We start from the raw sequence: 24,321 nt of genomic DNA, 5'->3' as shown, positions 1-24,321 counted from the left end.
AATAATCGTCTAGAAAGTTACTCTCACATCAAAATATTCAATTTTTTATATCTAAAGAAATTTATTTTTGCCACTTCTATCATACTAATTTATTCGATATTCATCATTTGTCGTGATTAAAATCATTTAATTTAGATACGTAGAATTCTTTTCAAAAGGTATCAGTTCTCTTTTTATTCTTCAAGACATCTTCTCTCGATTAATCGATCCTCCAGTTGGCGATGAAAGTAGGAAAGTGCGGTGTAATGCATTCGAATTGAGATCAAAACTCTCTTATTGCAGATAGCGTTCTTAGAGATTCAAAGAGAGAATAATTTCCAACATATGTTGTCCCTCAGGAAATATCTTGAAGTATGATATACGCGAGAAAATATCTATTTTATGCGTGTATCACAACCGCGACTTTCGCGTCCAACGAGGTCTATTAAAGAATGTTATATTTTCAGTTTGAAAAATCCTAGAGATTTACATATTATTTTACAATGTACTCTGAGATACCCAACTTCATCTTTAACCTCTTCTTTAAGCTAAGATAAACATTAATAAAATTGAAATTATAATATCGAATATGAACGATTAGACACAGCATCACGTACTTTCTCTCAAGTATCATTTCACATTTATTCTCATTCCTCGCATAACTCTCAGTTTTCAAATGTTAGACATTTTGCCCCACTTTGACTGCATTCTTCAGTCTAGTTGCGTCCAGTTTCGCGTGCGCGCGTTATTATATGTGTGTGCGTGTGTGTGTGCGTGCGTTTTATTAATTATTTTCATTACCTTCACCGTCTATCTTAATCAAGAGAGTAAGATCTCGGCAATTAAATCCGATGATAAACTTAAGAAAACGGAGACGAGTTTTCACATCGAAGCGCGCGATTTTTCACGCGACGATGAATCTGTCTACTCACATCGAGGAACGCGATCGCACGTCAGGTTGACGGGCAGCGATTTTACTTTACGTCGAGAAATTCTGTCTCTCACACGATCTCTTATCACTATTTTCATATACTCGCACCTTTCCTCGCAGTATATTCGCGGGAACGTCGAGGTTACTCCGAAAGCTTTTGGTGGTCCCTTTCGTCCTCTCGTCCCGTTAGCTCGCGCGCGGAATTTCTTCGGTCGTGCTCGCGCGTGCACCACGATGACAATGAGAGAGGAACGGATCCAGAGCCTCGGCGCGATCGCGACGGATATACGCGTACGACCGATCCGTCTGAATGTGCTTCTTGCACTGAGCTGACGAAGTCCGGTCGAGCAACATACATGCACATTCCACACCACTCGAGAGACCACTCACACACGCACGCGAGAAAGGTGTATCCTCATCGTCTTTCCCACTGCATTCACCTGACGCGATAAACAGAGCCAGCTCTCGGCCAGTTCGCACACATAAATACACACACGTAGGAACACATATGGGAGATTATGAAGAGATGGGAATGTATTTGGATTCCGTAGGACAATGACTGAAGAAAATTATCGAGGGATGGATAACCTTGTCGAAGAAAGACCAAGAGATCGAGAGAACAAGGAAAATTCCTGCGTCGCTCTTGATGTTCACCTTCAATTTTATTATGATACTGTTGCGACACGGAATGATAAAAATTATATATTCCCGAATGTATCGAAGGATTCGAATTATTCAAGTTCTCTTACCTCACGCATGTACTTTCTCTTTCACGGTAAATGGGAGGAGATCCTCTTCTGCCGGTTGTAGAATTTTAAATCAGTAAGAGAATTTTATGAAGAGTTAATGACTCCTCTCGAAAATATAGTTGCTTTATCAATAATGTTGCTAAATCAGCTTAGTGTTGCGAAACACTAACTTGTGCGAATGTGCTTCTAAATAATATTTACATATATTTAATTTATCATATATTATTATTTATTGTGTACCAGCGCTTATCTGTAATACATAAATCATCTTTTATTAAAATGATTACGACTTTATAATACATCGTCTAGACATAATAGACATTGAGCATATCATCAAGAATGTTTGACCCAGATAAATACATCTTGATCTCCAATTAAATGATTATATAAGTATTTTTTTTGTGGTCACATATTATTCTTATTTATCTATCGACCAGTATTATAATTATTTTATATGCTGCACGTATTTCACACACATTTATTTATGACTTATTCATGACTTCTAAGTAAATTATACTTCTACGCGTATTTACACATATTTTTATTCTGCTAATATGATATGCGCAATAGCTGTAAGCGACGATCTTTAATCGCGTCATTCTGTTAGGGTCACATGTTTTTCTATTCGTCACAAAATGATGTACTTTTATATATTTATGTACGATACGTTTTATTATTGTATTATATAAAAAAGAGACAGTCTGTTTTTTTTTTATATAATTATTTAATATGAAAGAAAATGTTAAATTATTCTTGTTATTCTTTCGCGTATGTTGATGGAATACAAGAGAAGTGCGTCACGTTCTTTTTTTTGTAAATGTTGATTACTATAAATCTAAATAAATTTTGTAAATTTAAAATTCGCAAGAGAGAGAAAGAGAATTTTACTCGGACGAAAGATTTAAAAATTACTTTTTTAAATCGCCGTAGTCGAGATCGACGATTCTAGAGCAGGAGATCTGTTAGAAATTACAAGTCAGGAATAATAATTCCCGTGATACGGGAAAGTTAACGCGACATTAACGCGACGGGAAGATTAAAAGAAAAACATAAAAATGTAAAATTCATGCTTATACGTAGAATTGTATGTTCCGATCTAAGTAATCTGGTCGAATCGCACAAAAACTCACCGTCCAAGGCGACATAAGTGCATACATATGAATAACCAGTTTTTTATATATGCACTGGCTGAAGTTTCGTATATATCCGCGAGCATGTGTGAAACCTGCTCCTCGATCGTATGCAGGTACGTACACGTGAATGCGCACTGTCACATTAGTCGCTTTCGTTTCGAATCAACAGCATATCCATGTAGATACATATACATGTATACATACATACGTACACATATACACGTTTAATCCTGAGCATGTATGCCACGAACGAAAGTGTACCGCCTACGGTCTCGTCATCTTCCGCGTACGGCCATTTTACACTTTAGACTGGATGATTGTATGTACAGAATGACAAAAGACGTATAAATGATGCATTCATTTGTTGCGCATTTATTAAGCAATGCCTATAGATAATGATAACATGCACATACATACACACACACACACACACACACACACACATACACATACTTCATGACTGAGATAGATCGCCACACATACCTATCTATGTGTATACTGCTTCATTATCATCTAGTTAAACACGTTACGTTAAATTAACAGACCTTTTCATTGTTCATTATATATGACTGATTTTACATTTATTATATCGATATATAATAATAAGAAGAGGAATCAAGAATATGCTTCCTTTTATCATTTTTTTAAATAAAAAAATCATAGAAAAATATTTCATGCTACGAATACTAATTTGTTCAGACTTTATTCAGTAAATTCCTGCACATTAGCTTTATCATTAATCATTTAAAATTTAGATGTTTTGGAATTATACTGACCGTGATTCTGAATAGGATAACAAGAATTTACATGATAAGGATTTATTTATACACACGCGCATTTCTTCGATTAATATCTTCAGTTTGATAACTTTATTTATTATATTTTAACATTTTATATGTTATGTAATGATCATATAGAGATTCAATTGCAAATTTGATACAATTTTCGCTTGTTACATTCGTAATGAATTGTCGCGCATATGTCGAAAAGAGTTATTAAGTTACAATTACGATTATTTAAGTCTCCGCATATTTATTTAAAGTAGAAAATGACAAAGATATATTATAAGATTATCAGCCTATGATTATTTCCCTTATTATTTTTCTTAATAGTAATTCTTTATCTTAAGAAATTACAACAGTCAATACACATGACTCTCTCACAGATTTATTATATAAAACAAATTGTATACCAGCAATTATAGTCATAATAGAATTACAATAATGAAATTTTACTTTCAAATCTTATGATATCTATTTTGTACATTAATACTTGATTGGTTGAAATTCAGTTTGTATATATGGTATGATAGATTTACATTTACGAAATAACAAAATAATATAATAACATCACTTATAAAAAATTGTAAAATTTATCAATTATATATAAAATCATTTGATTAGATGTAATTATATATAATTACTATCGTTTATATAATTGATATTCAGATACGTTTAAGTTGAAAGTGCAAAAAGACCTTACATACAAGATATCTTATTAATGGTATAATTCAAACTAACGATATAATAAAAAAAGTAATGATAATATATGCAAAAATAAGTTAGGAAATTAGAATAAAATTTCTTCCCAGGAAATTTTTTTAGTTTTGAGAAAATATGACTATTAAAATTGAAAAGTTAATAACATACAAAAGTTAATTACATATTTTTAAGACTTTAAATGATTTCTAAAAATCTATCACACATAATTGAATTTATATTGATGATCACAAAATATGTATAAGGTAATATATACGCCTACACAACATTTCTCTATCGAAAAAGTGGAATCTATTTGAAAATTTTATATACAATATTATAATTTTATATACAATATTACATACAAAATTGTATATACAATATTTTTTCAATGTGTAGTTTAATTTTAATTTAAATTATGTTATTAAATTGATTTGTGTGTTGCATTAATAATCGTTACCGAAATAAATTCAATATTATATAACAGATTATTAGAAATATATAAATATTAATTTTTTATATAATTAATTTATAATTATAATTTTGTAATAAATTATAATTAAATTATAATTAAATAATTATATAATTAATTTTTACATAATATATAATTTAATATATTATATAATTAATTTTTATATAGTTATTAATTTTATAAATTTTTAAGTTAACTTTATAAAAAAAGTTAGTCCATATTCTTATACAACTTATGTTTTCACTTATTTTATCATATAGAATCTTAACCTTTGTACCACTATTATTATCATTATTGTACCACTATAGACATCCTATATTTAATATTTTGAGCCATCAAAAACTTGTTTTTATTTCATCATTATGCCCTGCATGTATAACAATGGTAAGTACCCAGCAAACACAGAATATTACGGCAACATTGCGGCAATATTACAACATTGCAGCAATGTTGCTACAATATTCTGTGTTTGCTGGGTATTAATATTACTTATTAACGAAATTTTCGCGTCTATCGGAGACCGCAGAAATGACTTTTATCATTGAAATCATTAAATTAAATTTCCTATCGTAAAGGATTCTGTTTAAATACATGTTATTATTTTTAAAAAGATATTAAAATATTATTTTGTTACAATATGTGTAACAATATATCTTATCTAATTTCTTGTGTATAAATTTCAAGAAAGAATTGATTATTATCAACAAAATCTGATTTCCATTTTGATAAACGCAACTGTTTATGTATTATAATCACCAAATTATTTTAGATTCTCTATGAATTATCTCCAAAAACTCGAAATCTAGATACGCAGCCATCCGGTTTAATTGAAAGTTTCACATAAGCCATTTTCAAATTAGCATTTTGAGAAGGAGTTATTTGACAAGATCGTTCATTCACCTATAAAATATATCATAATATTTGATTTTTATGATCCCATGTCTAAATCCTATGTGAGTTTATAAAATAAGCAAAATTTATTTTCGCAATAGAATATTAAATTGAGACAGTAGAATAAAAAAAAGTGATCGTGTACTTGTATGAGAAAATCGATCAAATTTATTAAATCAATAAAAAATTAGTTAAAAGGCTACAAGGACCAACGCAATGGTGGAAATATGCAAAAAATAATAAAACGGTTATTACAATAAAATAAAATAACCATATGAAAATGTTTATTTAATTTGAACATGACAAACGCCGCGTTTCAATCCAATTCGGATCCTTTTCAATGTCGACTAACAAAGAGAATAATAAACATTAAGATGAAATTAAAATTAACGGTCATAGGAGAAATGTAAATAAGTTTCGGAACAACGCAAAGTCAAAAAATCGGAAGCAAATATATGTACAATAACGGTTGTTACAGATTGAAATTTATGACGCGTTCAGATTGTTAAAAATATTGAACATAATATCTCCAGTTTGGATCGGGAAACGGCTAACAATATTAGATGTTTGTCAGTCCAGACTCTTAATAAATGTCTATTATCCCCTCCTCTTCCGTTATTGTACATATATTTGCTTCCGATTTTTTGACTTTGCGTTGTTCCGAAACTTATTTACATTTCTCCTATGACCGTTAATTTTAATTTCATCTTAATGTTTATTATTCTCTTTGTTAGTCGACATTGAAAAGGATCCGAATTGGATTGAAACGCGGCGTTTGTCATGTTCAAATTAAATAAACATTTTCATATGGTTATTTTATTTTATTGTAATAACCGTTTTATTATTTTTTGCATATTTCCACCATTGCGTTGGTCCTTGTAGCCTTTTAACTAATTTTTTATTGATTTTATCTAACGGACCTTTATTTCATTATAATAAATTTATTAAATATTAAATCAAACTTACGAGGGTATACGGTATAATATTCTGCCATGGTTTATTATTTATATCAGTTGCATCATTTATTTCGATGTGTTCTCTAAGTCCCTGCACCCGCACAACGTACGGACTGTTCCCTTCGCAACATGTTGTATCGAGCATGATATTAACAATTTTACCACTACATCCCAATTGAAATATAGCCCATTCTTCGCCGATTATCTAAAATTCATAACGTAAAAATCATTTACAATTATAATCAAGTATAACACATTATAACACAAGCAATATTGCTTATATATACGAAAGCGGCACTTTGTGGACTATTTGTTATATTTTTGAGACGATATTGAAATTAATGTAAAATGAACATTGTATCATAAGGAAAGCTAGTTTTCAGTTACAATTTTAGTATTATTACTTTTGCGATTTTCTATGTACCTTATTGAAGTCAGATTTATCTGAGAAGCCTGCAGTAGATCTAATAAGACTTCTCGCAGTTTGCCATCCATCCTTAATGCTAATACTTTCTGAAGGCTTGATCAAGTTATTTGGATGTGCATTGTTATAACAACTACTATATGCTATACAATTACCACCATAAATCTTGGAAATAAGATCATTATTATAAGCCAGAGATTGCGTGGGAACGGGTGTCCACACTTTCCCGTAAACACGTAGTCTACTTATACCACCATCTGGAAAGATGTTGAGCCGCAAAACAGAGCAACCTTTTGCTTGTAGTGATGCTACCATAAAAAACTTCTTATTCGTTGAATAATCAGGATTTAGAGGTTGTCGCCTGATTAAATATGGCCAATTCTAAAATCACATTTAGTGACCATTAATTATGCATCATATATAGTAAAGTTATTGAGAAACGAATGATTCCTAGCAGATATATTTCATAGAAAAGACGATACATTTAGGAAAAAAGTTATATAATTATCTGTATAAAATTGCATAACAATAAGTTGCAATGTTTTCCTTCGTTGATATATGTTATTTTTAATATTTCCAATCAAAAACAAAACTTGATTCAAGAATGTTATATGTAATAAAATATATAAAACACTTTAATAATACAGTTCTTATAATATTTTATAATATTTTTTTGATAATAACTGAACTTTGACTAATAACTGAAATTCCAATTTAGCGATACGATCATATGTAACCAGTTGTGAAATGTGATATTTATGAAATATTAATTATGCATCTTACATAGCAAAATCATCGGGAAAAGATTTCTCGTATATAAAAAACATGATACGTGTGTAGAAAAATCATACATTCATAAAAAGTTGGATAATAATAGATAACAATAAATTGAAATGTTTTCTTTCATTAATATATTGTGATTAATGCGCTCAATGAGAAATAAAAATTTCAGGAATCAAGAGTTTAAATAGCTCTACATATATATGAAAGCGTATGTTTGAATTTTGCGGTTATAAGAGCTAGACATGGGATATTAGAGAGAGAGAGAGAGAGTCGGTCGAAAGTTTCATACATGCACATGGATAATTAATTTTTCTTTAAAACTGATTAATGTGCACGAAGCTCTTCTTGGTCCGTATACCAACCACAAATATCAATTCGAGATTTTTAATAAGCTCTTTATCCCCCTGAAGAAATAGCAAACGAAATATTCGATTTCAGATTCAATGTTTTCGCCCTGACATTTTTTTGCCTACGTTTCTTCATGAGTTTATTAAAAATCCCGAATTGAAATATATTCACATTATAGACCAAGAAAAATTCGTATCCTGTGCACATTAGTAAGAGAAAAATTTAATTTTCGATTAAATTGACGCATTATTATCTCGCATTTTAGTCGAGAAATACAAATTTGTGACTCAAAAATATTAATATATAAAATATAATTTTCATAATATTTAATAATAATAAAATTCATATTTATGAAACCTGTGATTCAAGATGCCTAATATACCTCCATATTCCTTCGTCGGTGGTATATGTGGCATATGTGCCTAGTCTATTGGAACGATTTTGATAAATCTCATTGCCTGTGCATAATAAAAAAATATATAAATACACACACACACACACACACACACACACACACACACGCACGCACGCACGCACGTACGCATATATACATATATACATACATAAATGCAATTAAAAACAAGAGATTAATATCAAGTCTTTTATAAAAATAAAAAAGAGAAAAAGAAATAAAGAAAAGGAGACGCATAGTACAAAATTACTCCTATCAAACCTATTAAACATAATTTGCTGCCTTGTACAGAAAATTCGAGCGGAACATTGCCGACAAGAGAAGTGGTATCTAGGCAAATGAAATATATATCAGCCCTTTTTGCTAATTGAATAAGCACAAAATGGCTAGTCTTCTTTCGTATTCTTCTGGTTAACCACGCATTCGGTGATTTATATGTCACTTCTACTGTGTCTGTATTTGGTTCTGTCTCCTAATACGAAAAATGACAACGAGTGTGTATTATTGAAATATTTTTTATTAAATTATATTTTTCTGTAAATGTTTTATATATATTCAATCATTGTGTAATTATATTTTTTTCTAATTGTATTTTATATATAGCTTAAATAATTTTATAATTTTACAATACTGAAATAATAAATACTTTTCAGTATACTAAAAAAATAAATATATCTATAATTATCTATTACAAAGGAAATTAATTATAAAGATACCGGATCGATTCATTAATATATCTGATATAAGAAATTGTAAAAATTATAATCTAATTATTATAGTTTTTATAATTACCTCTAACGTAATCACTTACTTGAAGTAGATTTTCAGCTACACCGAAAAAGTCATCCGTTGAAAATAGAATTTTTGCTCCATTCTAAAATTCATACACACAATAGATTATCATAAATTTTCTCACGATTGTTATTAAAAAAGTAACATATGAACATAAATATATATCAAATTATTTCAAAAAATATTGCTGCAAGAAAAAAAGAGGAAAATAATTTTAAAAAATTAAAAGGAGAGAAATGTATAATTAGTAATTATTTAAATTTAAGTATGAAGCAATATGCTTAGCAATATAAATAAAATGTACTATTGTTAAGATGGATATATAATTTTCTATGAAAGTCCAAAGATTTAATATAACATAGGAATAAGCATTATGTTTAAAGCAAATTATTATTGAAACTTAAAACTATATATATATGTATGGGCTAAAATTTCACTGACACCCTGTATATATATATATATATATATATATATATATATATATACAGGGTGTCAGTGAAATTTTAGCCCATACGAAGTAAGGAGGTAGATTGGCTCAAATTAAGAAGGAAGGACTTGTACTGTTTTGTGATATTCGTAATAATTAACGAAAAATTAAATAGAGAATATCAGCCAATCTGCGTGAGTAGAAGCGCGCGGCGACGAGAGTCGTCCCACTGTAATCTTATACTAGGCGCGCGGCGAAGCGATGGGCGGATCGCTCTCCGAGACATGATGGTGGCGTGCGATATATCGCAATACCGCGCCGAAAAATGACCCGTTCTTTTAGTGGCGAGAAAATGATGCGCTATCATTTCCACACCACCTTGCGGTAGATAGCATGGTGCGCTTTTTTTATAGTGGTTTCCCCCATAGGCCTATTCCACTCTCAATTTAAATATTTGTGAAAATTTGTTCAAAATGCCGTTACTGTACGCTGAATGTATCGTAAATGTAAAAAATTGATGATGACAGTACCTTCACAAAAATTGATCCGTGGTTGAAAATCCCTCGATAAAATGTATTGCACGTTGGTAATGATACGGGCGTAATGCGTTACACGTAAAGCGTGATGTACCGCGTATCGCGAAAAACCAAATTCATGTGCCACAGGACGCACGCTAGTTCCAGGATTTTCATAAAATGCTTCGAGAATCCTTTCTTCATCTCGTACACGAACACACACTGCTGGACCGGTTATCCCGATATTATGCACGATACCCAGTTTCACATAATTATTGCACATCACGTAAAACTGTACGTCCACTTGGTTTTCGTGCACGCCCGGAAAATCATTCCACGTAAATTACGGCCGCGCGATAAGTATTTTCTCCCGCTAGCCCGTATGCCACAATCATATCCGTATATTCCTGCAGAGTACACTTCATTTTCACTGTTAATTTACTGCGCGAACACAAGTTTTTTACTAAAACCGTCTGAGCTCTCGCAGGCTGTTGCCAGAGTGCATACGCCAGCAGCACGCAACTACAGCTGAGCGGATATGCGAGTGTTAGCGTACGTGTGAGCTCGGCGCCTGCGCATTATGATTATACTCACATGTCCGCTCAGCTGTAGTTGCGTGCTGCTAGCGAATGCACTCTGGCAACAGCCTGCGAGAGCTAAGACGCTTTTAATAAAAATCTTGTGTTCGCGCAGTAAATTAACAGTGAAAATGAAGTGTACTCTGCAGAAATATACGGATATGATTGTGGCATACGGGCTAGCGGGAGAAAATACTTATCGCGGCCGTAATTTACGTGGAATGATTTTTCGGGCGTGCACGAAAACCAAGTGGACGTACAGTTTTACGTGTTGTGCAATAATTATGTGAAACTGGGTATCGTGCATAATATCGGGATAATCGGTCCAGCAGTGTGTGTTCGTGTACGAGATGAAGAAAGGATTCTCGAAGCATTTTATGAAAATCCTGGAACTAGCGTGCGTCCTGTGGCACATGAATTTGGTTTTTCGCGATACGCGGTACATCACGCTTTACGTGTAACGCATTACGCCCGTATCATTACCAACGTGTGCAATACATTTTATCGAGAGATTTTCAACCACGGATCAATTTTTGTGAAGGTACTGTCATCATCAATTTTTTACATTTACGATACATTCAGCGTACAGTAACGGCATTTTGAACAAATTTTCACAAATATTTAAATTGAGAGTGGAATAGGCCTATGGGGGAAACCACTATAAAAAAAGCGCACCATGCTATCTACCGCAAGGTGGTGTGGAAATGATAGCGCATCATTTTCTCGCCACTAAAAGGACGGGTCATTTTTCGGCGCGGTATTGCGATATATCGCACGCCACCATCATGTCTCGGAGAGCGATCCGCCCATCGCTTCACCGCACGCCTAGTATAAGATTACAGTGGGACGACTCTCGTCGCCGCGCGCTTCTACTCACGCAGATTGGCCGATATTCTTTATTTAATTTTTCGTTAATTATTACGAATATCACAAAACAGTACAAGTCCTTCCTTCTTAATTTGAGCCAATCTACCTCCTTACTTCGTATGGGCTAAAATTTCACTGACACCCTGTATATATTGTTAATATGCTAAAATCTAAAAGAATAACATTAAAAACGTTTTTAACATTGAATATATTATATTTCTCTATTGAATATATTATAATTATAATTCGATTAGCATAAAACTTTTAAAAAGAAGTTACTACATTTATCTAAACAGTATATTTGACTTGTGTTATCTATTTATCATGTTACATTATAAAAAGAAATTACTATTTGGGATGACACTTCACACAATTCTGTTTCGTCCATTTTCTTGGAATTGAGATTCCTGTACAGTTTTAACTGCAATGCAAAAAAGAGTATTACTTTTAGATAAAATATAAGAGATAAAAAAGCTTACATCAATTATTTAAGATACTATATATAATATTTCCAAAGAATATTTTCTATATCATATAACAAATATTGATAGGCATATACGCTAATATAATATATAATATATAAAATATATATCCCATAATACATAATATATGTATTACATACAATCAGCGCTAATAATCATATGTTATAATATTACAAAACGTTTTCGAAAAAATCATGAAACTTTACTCCAATATCTTCAAACTTAATAATACGTCTAAAATAATGTAAATCGGTAATAATGATTAATTAGTAGTGATGCTAATTATTATATTATAAAAGTCGTTGTATATAATAATACTAATTATATTGTAAAATCGTTATATGAAATATTCAAAATTATATTTCAAAAACACTGTTTAAAAACAATAATTTTGCTTAGATGTTTCTCGATTTAAATATATATTTGTTCTTACCTGTTCTTACAAACTCTTCCGACCAATGCTTTAAGTCAACTGAAATTTTAAACCTTAGTAAAGCATACAATGTCATATAAATTCGCTACTGTAAATAAACGCAGTAATAGCGTTTATGATATACAATATAAGAAAATTGAACTTTACACGAGTTGTTTGTTGATATTTACTTTTGGTAATTTTATGATCATAATAAAGCTATGTTCCTTCGCCTTTATGTATGATGCTTACGGAGATTCTATTGCAAATATCATTAAATTTGGCACAATATTCACGCGTACTTGTTACATTCACAATGAATTGCACATATTTAAAAAAGAATTATTAATTTACAACCACGTTTATTAAATTCTCCGCAGCTGAATTTATTTAAAGCGAAAATGGCTAGGATATATCATATACGCTTTTAATAAATTTATTAACAGTTTATTATTTCTCTTAACAAGTTTAATCTTAATTTTAAGAAATTTAGTCAATTAATAAACATGAATCTCGTCCAGATTTATTTATTATATATTTATTATATAAAATTATTTATTTATTATTATATTGTATCATGAATATTGTATCATGAGGAAAGATAATTTTCAGTTACAATTTTAGATTATTATTTTTTGTAGTTTTCTATATAACTGATTAAAGTTAAATGGAAAATCATCATGTGGAAAGCCTCCAATGGATCTATAAATAAGACTTCTTGCAGTTTGCCATCCGTATTGATTGAACATAGGGTTGATCAAGTTATTAGGATGTGTATTGTTATAACTACTACATGCTATACAATTACCACCATAAATCTTCGAACAAAATCAATACGAGAATCCCGAAATGGTGGCATGGGAATGGGTTTCAACACTTTTCCGTAAACACGTAGTCTACTTATACCCACGTTTGGAAAGATGTTGAGCCGCAGATGAGTGTAATGTCCTGTCGATAGTATCATAAAAAACTTCATCGATGGAAAAGCAGGATTTAAAAGTTGCCATTAAATATGGCCAGAACCACATTTAATAATCATTTAATCGTGCTTCGTATATAATTAGATTATCAAGAAATGAATGATTCCTCGTAAAATAAAAAATGTGATAGATTTAAAAAATAATTATATAATTATGTATTAAAGTTGCATAACAATAAGCAGCTATGTTTTCCCTTATTGATATATTATTTTTAACATTTCCAATCAAAAATAGAAATTGGTTTTTTTGTGCACGGTCGTTTCTCACTTCAGGCTGGACGATTGTATGTACAGAAAGATAAAAAACGTGGAAATGAGTGCATTTGTTGCGCATTTATTAAGTAATGCTTAGATAATAATAACATGCACATATATAGACATACACACACATACACACACATATACGCTCATGTACTTCATGACTGAGATAGATCGCCACACATACCTATCTACATGTAGTTTACTTCATTATTATCTAGTTAAACACGCAACGTTAAATCAACAGATCTTTTTACTGTTAATTATATATGACTGATTTTATATATTTATTATACCGATATATAATAAGAAGAAGAACCAAGAATATACTTTCTTTTATCTTTCTTTAATAAAGAATCATAAAAAAGTTATTTCATGCTACGAATGCTAACAATTAATTTGTTCAGACTTTATTCAATAAATTCCTGCACATTAACTTTCATATTAATTATTTAAAATTTAAATGTTTCGAAATTATACTAACAGTGATTCTGAATAGAATAACAACAATTTGCATGATAAGGATTTTTTATAAGAATTTATTTATACACATTTGTATTTTTTTCGATTAATATTTTTAATTTGATAAAAGAATTTATTTATTATATTTTCACATTTTAGAGTTAGTAAGTTACATTTACGATTAATTAATTCTTTGAATATTTATTTAGAGTAGAATATGACAAAGAAATATCATAAATATCATAAGATAATAGTCATTTAATAATCATTCTTTATTTTAAAAAATTGCGTCAGTTAATACACATGACACTCTCAGATTTATTATATAAAACAAATTGCATATGAGCAATTATAGTCATAATATAATAGAATTACAATTGTGAAATTTTACTTCCAAATCTTATGATATCTATTTTGTACATTAATACTTGATTGGTTGAAATTCAATTTACGTAATGGTATGATAGATTTACATTTACGAAGTAACAAAATAATATAATAACATCACTTATAAAAAATTGTAAAATTGTAAAATTTATCAGTTATACATAAAATCATTTGATTAGATGTGATACAATTGCTATCGTTTATATAATTAAACGATATTCAATCACGTTTAAGTTTAAAGTGCAAAAAGATCTTACATACAAGATGTCTTATTAATGGTATAATTTAAACTAACGATATAATAAAAAAAGTAATGATAAAATATATGCAAAAATAAGTTAGGAAATTAGAATAAAATTTGTTCCTAGGAAATTTTATTAGTTTTGAGAAAATATGACTATTAAAATTGAAAAGTTAATGACATACAAAAGTTAATAACATACAAAAGTTAATCATATATTACATATTTTTAAGAGTTTAAATGATTTCTAAAAATCTATCACACATAATTGAATTTATATTGATGATCACAAAATATGTATAAGGTAATATATACGCTTACATAACATTTCTCTATCGAAAAAGTGGAATCTATTTGAAAATTTTATATACAATATTATAATTTTATATACAATATTACATACAAAATTTTATATACAATATTTTTTCAGTGTGTAATTTAATTTTAATTTAAATTATGTTATTAAATTGATTTGTGTGTTGTATTAATAATCGTTACCGAAATAAATTCAATATTATATAACAGATTATTAGAAATGTATAAATATTAATTTTTTATATAATTAATTTATAATTATAATTTTGTAATTTAAATTATAATTAAATTATAATTAAATAATTATATAATTAATTTTTACATAATATATAATTTAATATATTATATAATTAATTTTTATATAGTTATTAATTTTATAAATTTTTAAATTAACTTTATAAAAAAAGTTAGTCCATATTCTTATACAACTTATGTTTTCACTTATTTTATCATATAGAATCTTAACCTTTGTACCACTATTATTATCATTATTGTACCACTATAGACATCCTATATTTAATATTTTGAGCCATCAAAAACTTGTTTGTATTTCATCATTATGCCCTGCATGTATAACAATGGTAAGTATTAATATTACTTATTAACGAAATTTTCGCGTCTATCGGAGACCGCAGAAATGACTTTCATCATTGAAATCATTAAATTAAATTTCCTATCGTAAAGGATTCTGTTTAAATACATGTTATTATTTTAAAAAGATATTAAAATATTATTTTGTTACAATATGTGTAACAATATATCTTATCTAATTTCTTGTGTATAAATTTCAAGAAAGAATTGATTATTATCAGCAAAATCTGATTTCCATTTTGATAAACGCAATTGTTTATGTATTATAATCACCAAATTATTTTAGATTCTCTATGAATTATCTCCAAAAACTCGAAATCTAGATACGCAGCCATCCGGTTTAATTGAAAGTTTCACATAAGCCATTTTCAAATTACCATTTTGAGAAGGAATTATTTGACAAGATCGTTCATTCACCTATAAAATATATCACGATATTTGATTTTTATGATCCCATGTCTAAATCCTATGTGAGTTTATAAAATAAGCAAAATTTATTTTCGCAATAGAATATTAAATTGAGACAGTAGAATAAAAAAAAGTGATCGTGTACTTGTATGAGAAAATCGATCAAATTTATTAAATATTAAATCAAACTTACGAGAGTATACGGTATAATATTCTGCCATGGTTTATTATTTATATCAGTTACATCATTTATTTTTATGTGTTCTCTAAGTCCCTGCACCCGCACAACGTACGGACTGTTCCCTTCGCAGCATGTTGTATCGAGTATGATATTAACAATTTTACCACTACATCCTAATTGATAGCCCATTCTTCGCCGACTATCTAAATTCATAACATAAAAATCGTTTTACAATTATTATGAATTATAACACATTATAACAAGCAATATATACGAAAGCGGCACTTTGTGAGGAAAAACTATTTGTTATATTTTTGAGACGATTGAAATTAATGTAAAATGAACATTGTATCATAAGGAAAGATAGTTTTCAGTTACAATTTCAGTATTATTACTTTTACGATTTACTATGTACCTTATTAAAGTCAGATATATCTGCATTATCTGAGAAACCTGCAGTAGATCTAATAAAACTTCTCGCAGTTTGCCATCCATCCTTAATGCTAATACTTTTTGAAGGCTTGATCAAGTTATTTGGATGTGCATTGTTACAACAACTACTATATGCTATACAATTACCACCATAAACCTTGGAAATAAGGTCATTATGAACCCATATAAAACTCAGAGCTTGCGTGGGAAGGGGTGTCCACACTTTCCCGTAAACACGTAGTCTACTTATACCACCATCTGGGAAGATGTTGAGCCTCAAAACAGAGCAACCTTTTGCTCGATCTTGTAGTGATGCTACCATAAAAAACTTCTTATTCGTTGAACAATGAGGATTTAGAGGTTTTCGCCTGATTAAATGTGGCCATTTCTAAAATCACATTTAGTGACCATTATAATTATGCATCATATACAGGGTGTCCGATTCGTGAGGGACCAAACAAAAAGTGATGATAGATTGGGTCAAACTAAGAAGAAAAGTCCTCTACCATTTTGCAAAATTCGCAATAATTATTAAGTAATAAGCAAAATGTCACATGAAGGTTTCCTTTAATTTTTTAAATGGAACCCCCTATTTTTTATTATGTATTCTTATAGCTTATCTCGAGAGCTTTCCAAAATACTATAATAAAGTATTTCTTCATAGAGTACTTTTCGAGTTATGAGGCTTGAAATAATTTCTTAATTTTACATAAACCATAAAATATCTAGTAAAATATTCATTTTTCGATTATCTTACCTTAATACTTTTATATACAAAACAATGAGAGGAATCAATTGGTGTAAAGAAAAAACATAGTTGTTTTTAAAAAAAAATATGTAATTTGCAATTAACAATTACATATTTTTTCTTAAAAACAACTGTTTTTTTTACACCAATTGATTCCTCTTATTATTTTGCATATAAAAGTATTAAGGTAAGATAATCGAAAAATGAATATTTTACTAGATATTTTATGGTTTATGTAAAATTAAGAAATTATTTCAAGCCTCATAACTCGAAAAGTACTCAATGAAGAAATACTTTATTATAGTGTTTTGGAAAGCTCTCGAGATAAGCTATAAGAATACATAATAAATAATAGGGGGTTCCATTTAAAAAATTAAACCTTCATGTGACATTTTTGCTTATTACTTAATAATTATTGCGAATTTTGCAAAATGGTAGAGGACTTTTCTTTTTAGTTTGACCCAATCTATCATCACTTTTCATTTGGTCCCTCAAGAATCGGACACTCTGTATTGTAAAGTTATTGAGAAACGAATGATTCCTAGCAAATATATTTCATAGAAAAGACGATACATTTAGAAAAAAAGTTATATAATTATCTGTATAAAGTTGCATAACAATAAGTTGCTATGTTTTCCTTCGTTGATATATGTTATTTTTAATATTTCCAATCAAAAATAAAACTTGATTCAAGAATGTTATACGTAATAAAATATATAAAACACTTTAATAATACAGTTTTTATAATATTTTATAATATTTTTTTGATAATAACTGAACTTTGACTAATAACTGAAATTCCAATTTAGCGATACGATCATATGTAACCAATTGAGAAATGTGATATTTGTTAAATATTAATTATTCATCTTACATAGCAAAATCATCGGGAAAAGATATCTCGTATATAAAAAACATGATACGTGTTTAGAAAAATCATACATTCATAAAAAGTTGGATAATAACAGATAACAATAAATTGAAATGTTTTCTTTCATTAATATATTGTGATTAATGCGCTCAATGAGAAATAAAAATTTTAGGAAGTTTAAATAGTTCCATATATGAAAGCGTATGTTTGAATTTTGCGGCTATGAAAGCTAGACATGGGATATTAGAGAGAGAGAAAGAGAGAGAGTCGGTCGAGAGTTTCATACATGCACATGGAAAATTAATTTTTCTCTAAAACTGATTAATGTGCACGAAGCTTTTCTTGGTCCGTATACCAATCATAAATATCAATTCGAGATTTTTAATAAGCTCTTTATCCCCCTGAAGAAATAGCAAACGAAAGATTCGATTTCAGATTCAATGTTTTCGCCCTGACATTTTTTCGCCTTCGTTTCTTCAAGAGTTTATTAAAAATCCCAAATTGAAATATATTCACATTATAGATCAAGAAAAATTAGTGTCCTGTGCACATTAATTAGAGAAAAATTAATTTTCGATGAAATTGACGCATTATCATCTCGCATTTTAGTCGAGAAATACAAATTTGTGACTCAAAAATATTAAATATATAAAATATAATTTTCATAATATTTAATAATAATAAAATTCATATTTATGAAACCTGTGATCGAAGATGCCTAATATTCCTCGATTCGTCGATGGTGGCATATGTGCCTGCTCTATTGGAACGATTTTGATAAACGTCATTGCCTGTGCATAATAGAAAAATATATTAATACACACACACACACACGCACACACACACACACACGCACGCACGCACGCACGCACGCACGCACATATACATACGTACATACATAAATGCAATTAAAAATAAGAGATTAATATCGTTTTTTATAAAAATAAAAAAGAGAAAGAGAAATAAAGAAAAGGAGACGCATAATACAAAATTATTCCTATCAAACCTATTACACATAATTTGCTGCCTTGTACAGAAAATTCGAGCGGAATATTGCCGACAAGAGAAGTGGTATCTAGGCAAATGAAATATATATCAGCCCTTTTTGCTAATTGAATAAGCACAAAATGGCGAGTCTTCTTTCGTATTCTTCTGGTTAACCACGCATCCGGTAATTTAGATGTCACTTCTATTGTGTCTGTATTTGGTTCTGTCTCCTAATATGAAAAATGACAACGAGTGTGTATTATTGAAATATTTTTTATTAAATTATATTTTTCTGTAAATGTTTTATATATATTCAATCATTGTGTAATTATATTTCTTTCTAATTGTATTTTATATATAGCTTAAATAATTTTATAATTTTACAATACTGAAATAATAAATACTTTTCAGTATACTAAAAAAATAAATATATCTATAATTATCATTTACAAAAGAAATAAATTATTATAAAAATACCGAATCGATTCATTAATGTATATGATATAAGCAATTGTAAAAATTATAATCTAATTATTATAGTTTTTATAATTAGCTCTAACGTAATCACTTACTCGAAGTAGATTTTCAGCTACACCGAAAAAGTCATCCGTTGAAAATAAAATTTTTGCTCCATTCTAAAATTTATACACACAATAGATTGTCATAAATTTTCTCACGATTGTTATTAAAAGAGTAACATATGTACATAAAAATATATCAAATTATTTTAAAAAATATTGCTACAAGAAAAAAAAGAAAAATAATTTAAAAAAATTAAAAGAAATGTATAATTAGTAATTATTTAAATTTAAGTATGAAGCAATATGCTTAGCAATATAAATAAAATGTACTATTGTTAAGATGGATATATAATTTTCTATGAAAGTCCAAAGATTTAATATAACATAGGAATAAGCATTATGTTTAATGCAAATTATTATTAAAACTTAAAACTATATATGTATGTATATATATATATATATATATATATATATATATATATATATATATATATATATATATTGTTAATGTGCTAAAATCTAAAAAAACAACATTAAAAACGTTTTTAACATTGAATATATTATATTTCTCTATTAAATATATTATAATTATAATTCGATTAGCATAAAACTTTTAAAAAGAAGTTACTACATTTATCTAAACAGCATATTTGACTTGTGTTATCTATTTATTATGTTACGTTATAAAAAGAAATTACTATTTGGGATGACACTTCACACAATTCTGTTTCGTCCATTTTCTTGGGATTGCGATTCCTGTACAGTTTCAACTGCAATGCAAAAAAGAGTATTACTTTTAGATAAGATATAAGAGATAAAAAAGCTTACATCAATTATTTAAGATAGTATATATAATATTTCCAAAGAATATTTTCTATATCATATAACGAATATTGATGGGCATATACACTAATATAATATATAATATATAAAATATATATCTCATAATACATAATATATGTATCACATACAATCAGCCCTAATAACACAGGTCCACAAAAATAAAAAGTATCCTGTGCTGGCGACCTGACTAGGTTAGTCTTATGTATTTTGGCCCGCTGAATTCGAATCTGACGTCAGAATTGCTTCATCACGTCACAGTTTTTTTTAAATCTCAAAAATAGACGAAAATTTCGTAAAAATCGACATTCTAGGGTAATAAGACTGCGCTTCTTAAAGAAAAAGTTACCAAAATCATATTTTAATGTATCTTCAGACATTATAAATCCAAATCCGACCTAGAATATAAACGTTGTGCTCAATTTTTTTTGGGCTCATTTTTTATTTTTTTTATTTTTTCAGGTTGTAACACCTAAAATTTACTGCAAACAGATTCTATTTATCAAGTTGCGAAGATATTAAGATAGGTTTTTACCTCCAGATAGCACAATCTTTTTTTTCATGTACCTCTAGCGCTTTAAAGACATGGAAAGAGGTTTGTGACCTATATAAAGAAATTTCTGCATCTTATACGAACTCAACAGCTAGAAGCTGTAAGTTTCGAAAAAATTTTTCTCAAAATTTGGACTTGGAGAATATAAGATTAATTCTTTCCAATATAAGATTTATGAATGAACTGAAATCAAATATGGAATACGGAAGATTGCTACTTTTTCATGACAAATGTTAATGGAATCGATGGTATGATTGGTGTGACAAATCGGATTTGGATTATAATGTCAGAAGATACATGGAAATATGATTTCGGTAACTTTTCCCTCAAGAAGCGCAGTCTTACTACCCTAAAATGTCGATTTTTACGAAATTTTCGTCTTTCTCTTTTGAGATTTAAAAAAAACTGTGACGTGATGGAGCAATTCTGACGTCAGATTCGAATTCAGCGGGCCAAAATACATAAGACTACCCTAGTCAGATCGCCAGCACAGGGTACTTTTTTTTTTGTGGGCCTGTGTAATCATATATTATAATATTACAAAACATTTTCGAAGAAATTTTCATGAAACTTTACTCCAATATCTTCAAACTTAATAATATGTCTAAAATAATGTAAATCGGTAATAATGATTAATTAATAGTGATGCTAATTATTATATTATATAAGTCGTTGTATATAATAATACTAATTGTATTGTAAAATCGTTATTTGAAATATTCAAAATTATATTTCAAAAATACTGTCCAAAAACAATAATTTTGCTTAGATGTTTCTCGATTTAAATATATATTTGTTCTTACCTGTTCTTACAAACTCTTTCAACCAAAGCTTTAAGTCAACTAAAATTTTAAACCTTAGTAAAGCATACAATGTCAGATAAATTCGCTACTGTAAATAAACGCAGTAATAGCGTTTATGATACAATATAGGAAAAATGAACTTTACACGAGTTATTTGTTGATATTTATTTTTAATAATTTTATGATCATAATGAAGCTATGTTCCTTCGCCTTTATGTATGATGCTTACGGAGATTCTATTGCAAATATCATTAAATTTCACAATATTCACGCGTACTTGTTACATTCACAATGAATTGCACATATTTAAAAAAGAATTATTAATTTACAACCACGTTTATTAAATTCTCCGCATACAGCTGAATTTATTTAAAGCGAAAATGGCAGGGATATATCATATACGCTTTTAATAAATTTATTAACAGTTTATTATTTCTCTTAACAAGTTTAACCTTAGTTTTAAGAAATTTAGTCAATTAATAAACATAAATCTCGTCCAGATTTATTCAATTATATTTAATTTTATATAAAATTATTTATTTATTATTATATTGTATCATGAATATTGCATCATGAGGAAAGATAATTTTCAGTTACAATTTTAGATTATTATTTTTTGTAGTTTTCTATATACCTGATTAAAGTTAAATGGAGAATCATCATGTGGGAAGTCTCCAATGGATCTAATAAGACTTCTTGCAGTTTGTCATCCGTATTGACTGAACATAAGCTTGATCAAGTTATTAGGATGTGTATTGTTATAACTACTATATGCTATACAATTATCACCATTAATTTTCGAACAAGATCAATACGAGAATTCCGAAATGGTGGCATAGGAATGGATCTCAACACTTTTCCGTAAACACGTAGTCTACTTATACCCACGTTTGGAAAGATGTTGAGCCGCAGATGAGTGTAATGTCCTGTCGATGGTATCATAAAAAACTTCATCGATGGAAAACCAGGATTTAAAAGTTGCCATGAGATTAAATATAGCCAAAACCACATTTAATAATCATTTAATCGTGCATCATATGTAATTAGATTATCTAGAAATGAATGATTCCTCGTAAAATAAAAAATGTGATAGATTTAAAAAATAATTATATAATTATGTATTAAAGTTGCATAACAATAAGTTGCTATGTTTTTCCTTATTGATATATTATTTTTAACATTTCCAATCAAAAATAGAAATTGATTTTTTGTGCACGGTCGTTTCTCACTTTAGGCTGGACGATTGTATGTACAGAAAGATAAAAAACGTGAAAATGATGCACTCATTTGTTGCGCATTTATTAAGTAATGCTTAGATAATAATAACATGCACATATACAACACACACACACACACACATATACGCTCATGTACTTCATGACTGAGATAGATCGCCACACATACCTATCTACGTGTAGTTTACTTCATTATCATCTAGTTAAACACGCAACGTTAAATCAACAGATCTCTTTACTGTTAATTATATATGACCGATTTTATATATTTATTATACCGATATATAATAAGAAGAAGAATCAAGAATATACTTTCTTTTATCTTTCTTTCTAATAAAGAATCATAAAAAAGTTATTTCATGCTACGAATGCTAACAATTAATTTGTTCAGACTTTATTCAATAAATTCCTGCACATTAACTTTATTATTAATTATTTAAAATTTAAATGTTTCGAAATTATAATAACAGTGATTCTGAATAGAATAACAAGGATTTGCATGATAAGGATTTTTTATAAGAATTTATTTATACACATTTGTATTTTTTTCGATTAATATTTTTAATTTGATAAAAGAATTTATTTATTATATTTTAACATTTTAGATATTATGTAATAATCATAGAGATTCTATTGCAAATGCCGTTAAATTTGATACAATTATGGCTTGGTACATTCGCAATGAATTGTCGGGCATTTTTAAAAAGAGTTAGTAAGTTACATTTACGATTATTTAATTCTTTGAATATTTATTTAGAGTAGAATATGACAAAGAAATATCATAAGATAATAGTCATTTAATAATCATTCTTTATTTTAAAAAATTGCGTCAGTTAATACACATGACGCTTTCAGATTTATTATATAAAACAAATTGCAT

General features: G+C 28.6%; 2 protein-coding genes and 1 pseudogene across 3 annotated transcripts in view; all 3 read right to left on the bottom strand.

Moving 5' to 3' along the window:
- The window catches only part of Snu (ABC-type transporter snustorr), a 53,285-nt gene extending 52,041 nt beyond the window's left edge, over positions 1-1,244 (bottom strand). Inside the window, exon 1 of one of the 2 annotated variants that reach the window (XM_083101122.1) lies at positions 1,019-1,244. The gene's annotated coding sequence lies outside the window, so the exon portion shown is untranslated. Of the gene's footprint in view, positions 1-780; positions 949-1,018 lie in introns of those variants that run through there. The other variant, XM_083101131.1, reaches the window with a different exon arrangement.
- Positions 1,245-5,516: 4,272 nt separating this feature from the next.
- On the bottom strand, positions 5,517-13,605 carry LOC145976573 (putative inactive allantoicase). The gene is made up of 8 exons (XM_083107776.1): positions 13,438-13,605; positions 12,085-12,156; positions 9,368-9,430; positions 8,818-9,028; positions 8,502-8,602; positions 7,014-7,394; positions 6,600-6,794; positions 5,517-5,642 (listed from the first exon to the last, which is right to left on the bottom strand). Exons 1-8 carry the CDS (start codon positions 13,603-13,605, stop codon positions 5,517-5,519), a joined length of 1,317 nt encoding a protein of 438 aa, XP_082963902.1.
- Positions 13,606-16,153: 2,548 nt separating this feature from the next.
- Positions 16,154-22,223, bottom strand: LOC145976566 (putative inactive allantoicase; annotated as a pseudogene).
- Positions 22,224-24,321: the final 2,098 nt, after the last annotated feature.

This window comes from Camponotus vicinus, unplaced genomic scaffold (genome assembly GCF_025532165.1).
Source record: "Camponotus vicinus isolate PSW18456_S1 unplaced genomic scaffold, iyCamVici1.0 SCAF_1, whole genome shotgun sequence".
Lineage (NCBI taxonomy): Eukaryota > Metazoa > Arthropoda > Insecta > Hymenoptera > Formicidae > Camponotus > Camponotus vicinus.
This window is presented reverse-complemented; position numbering and strand designations above follow the sequence as displayed.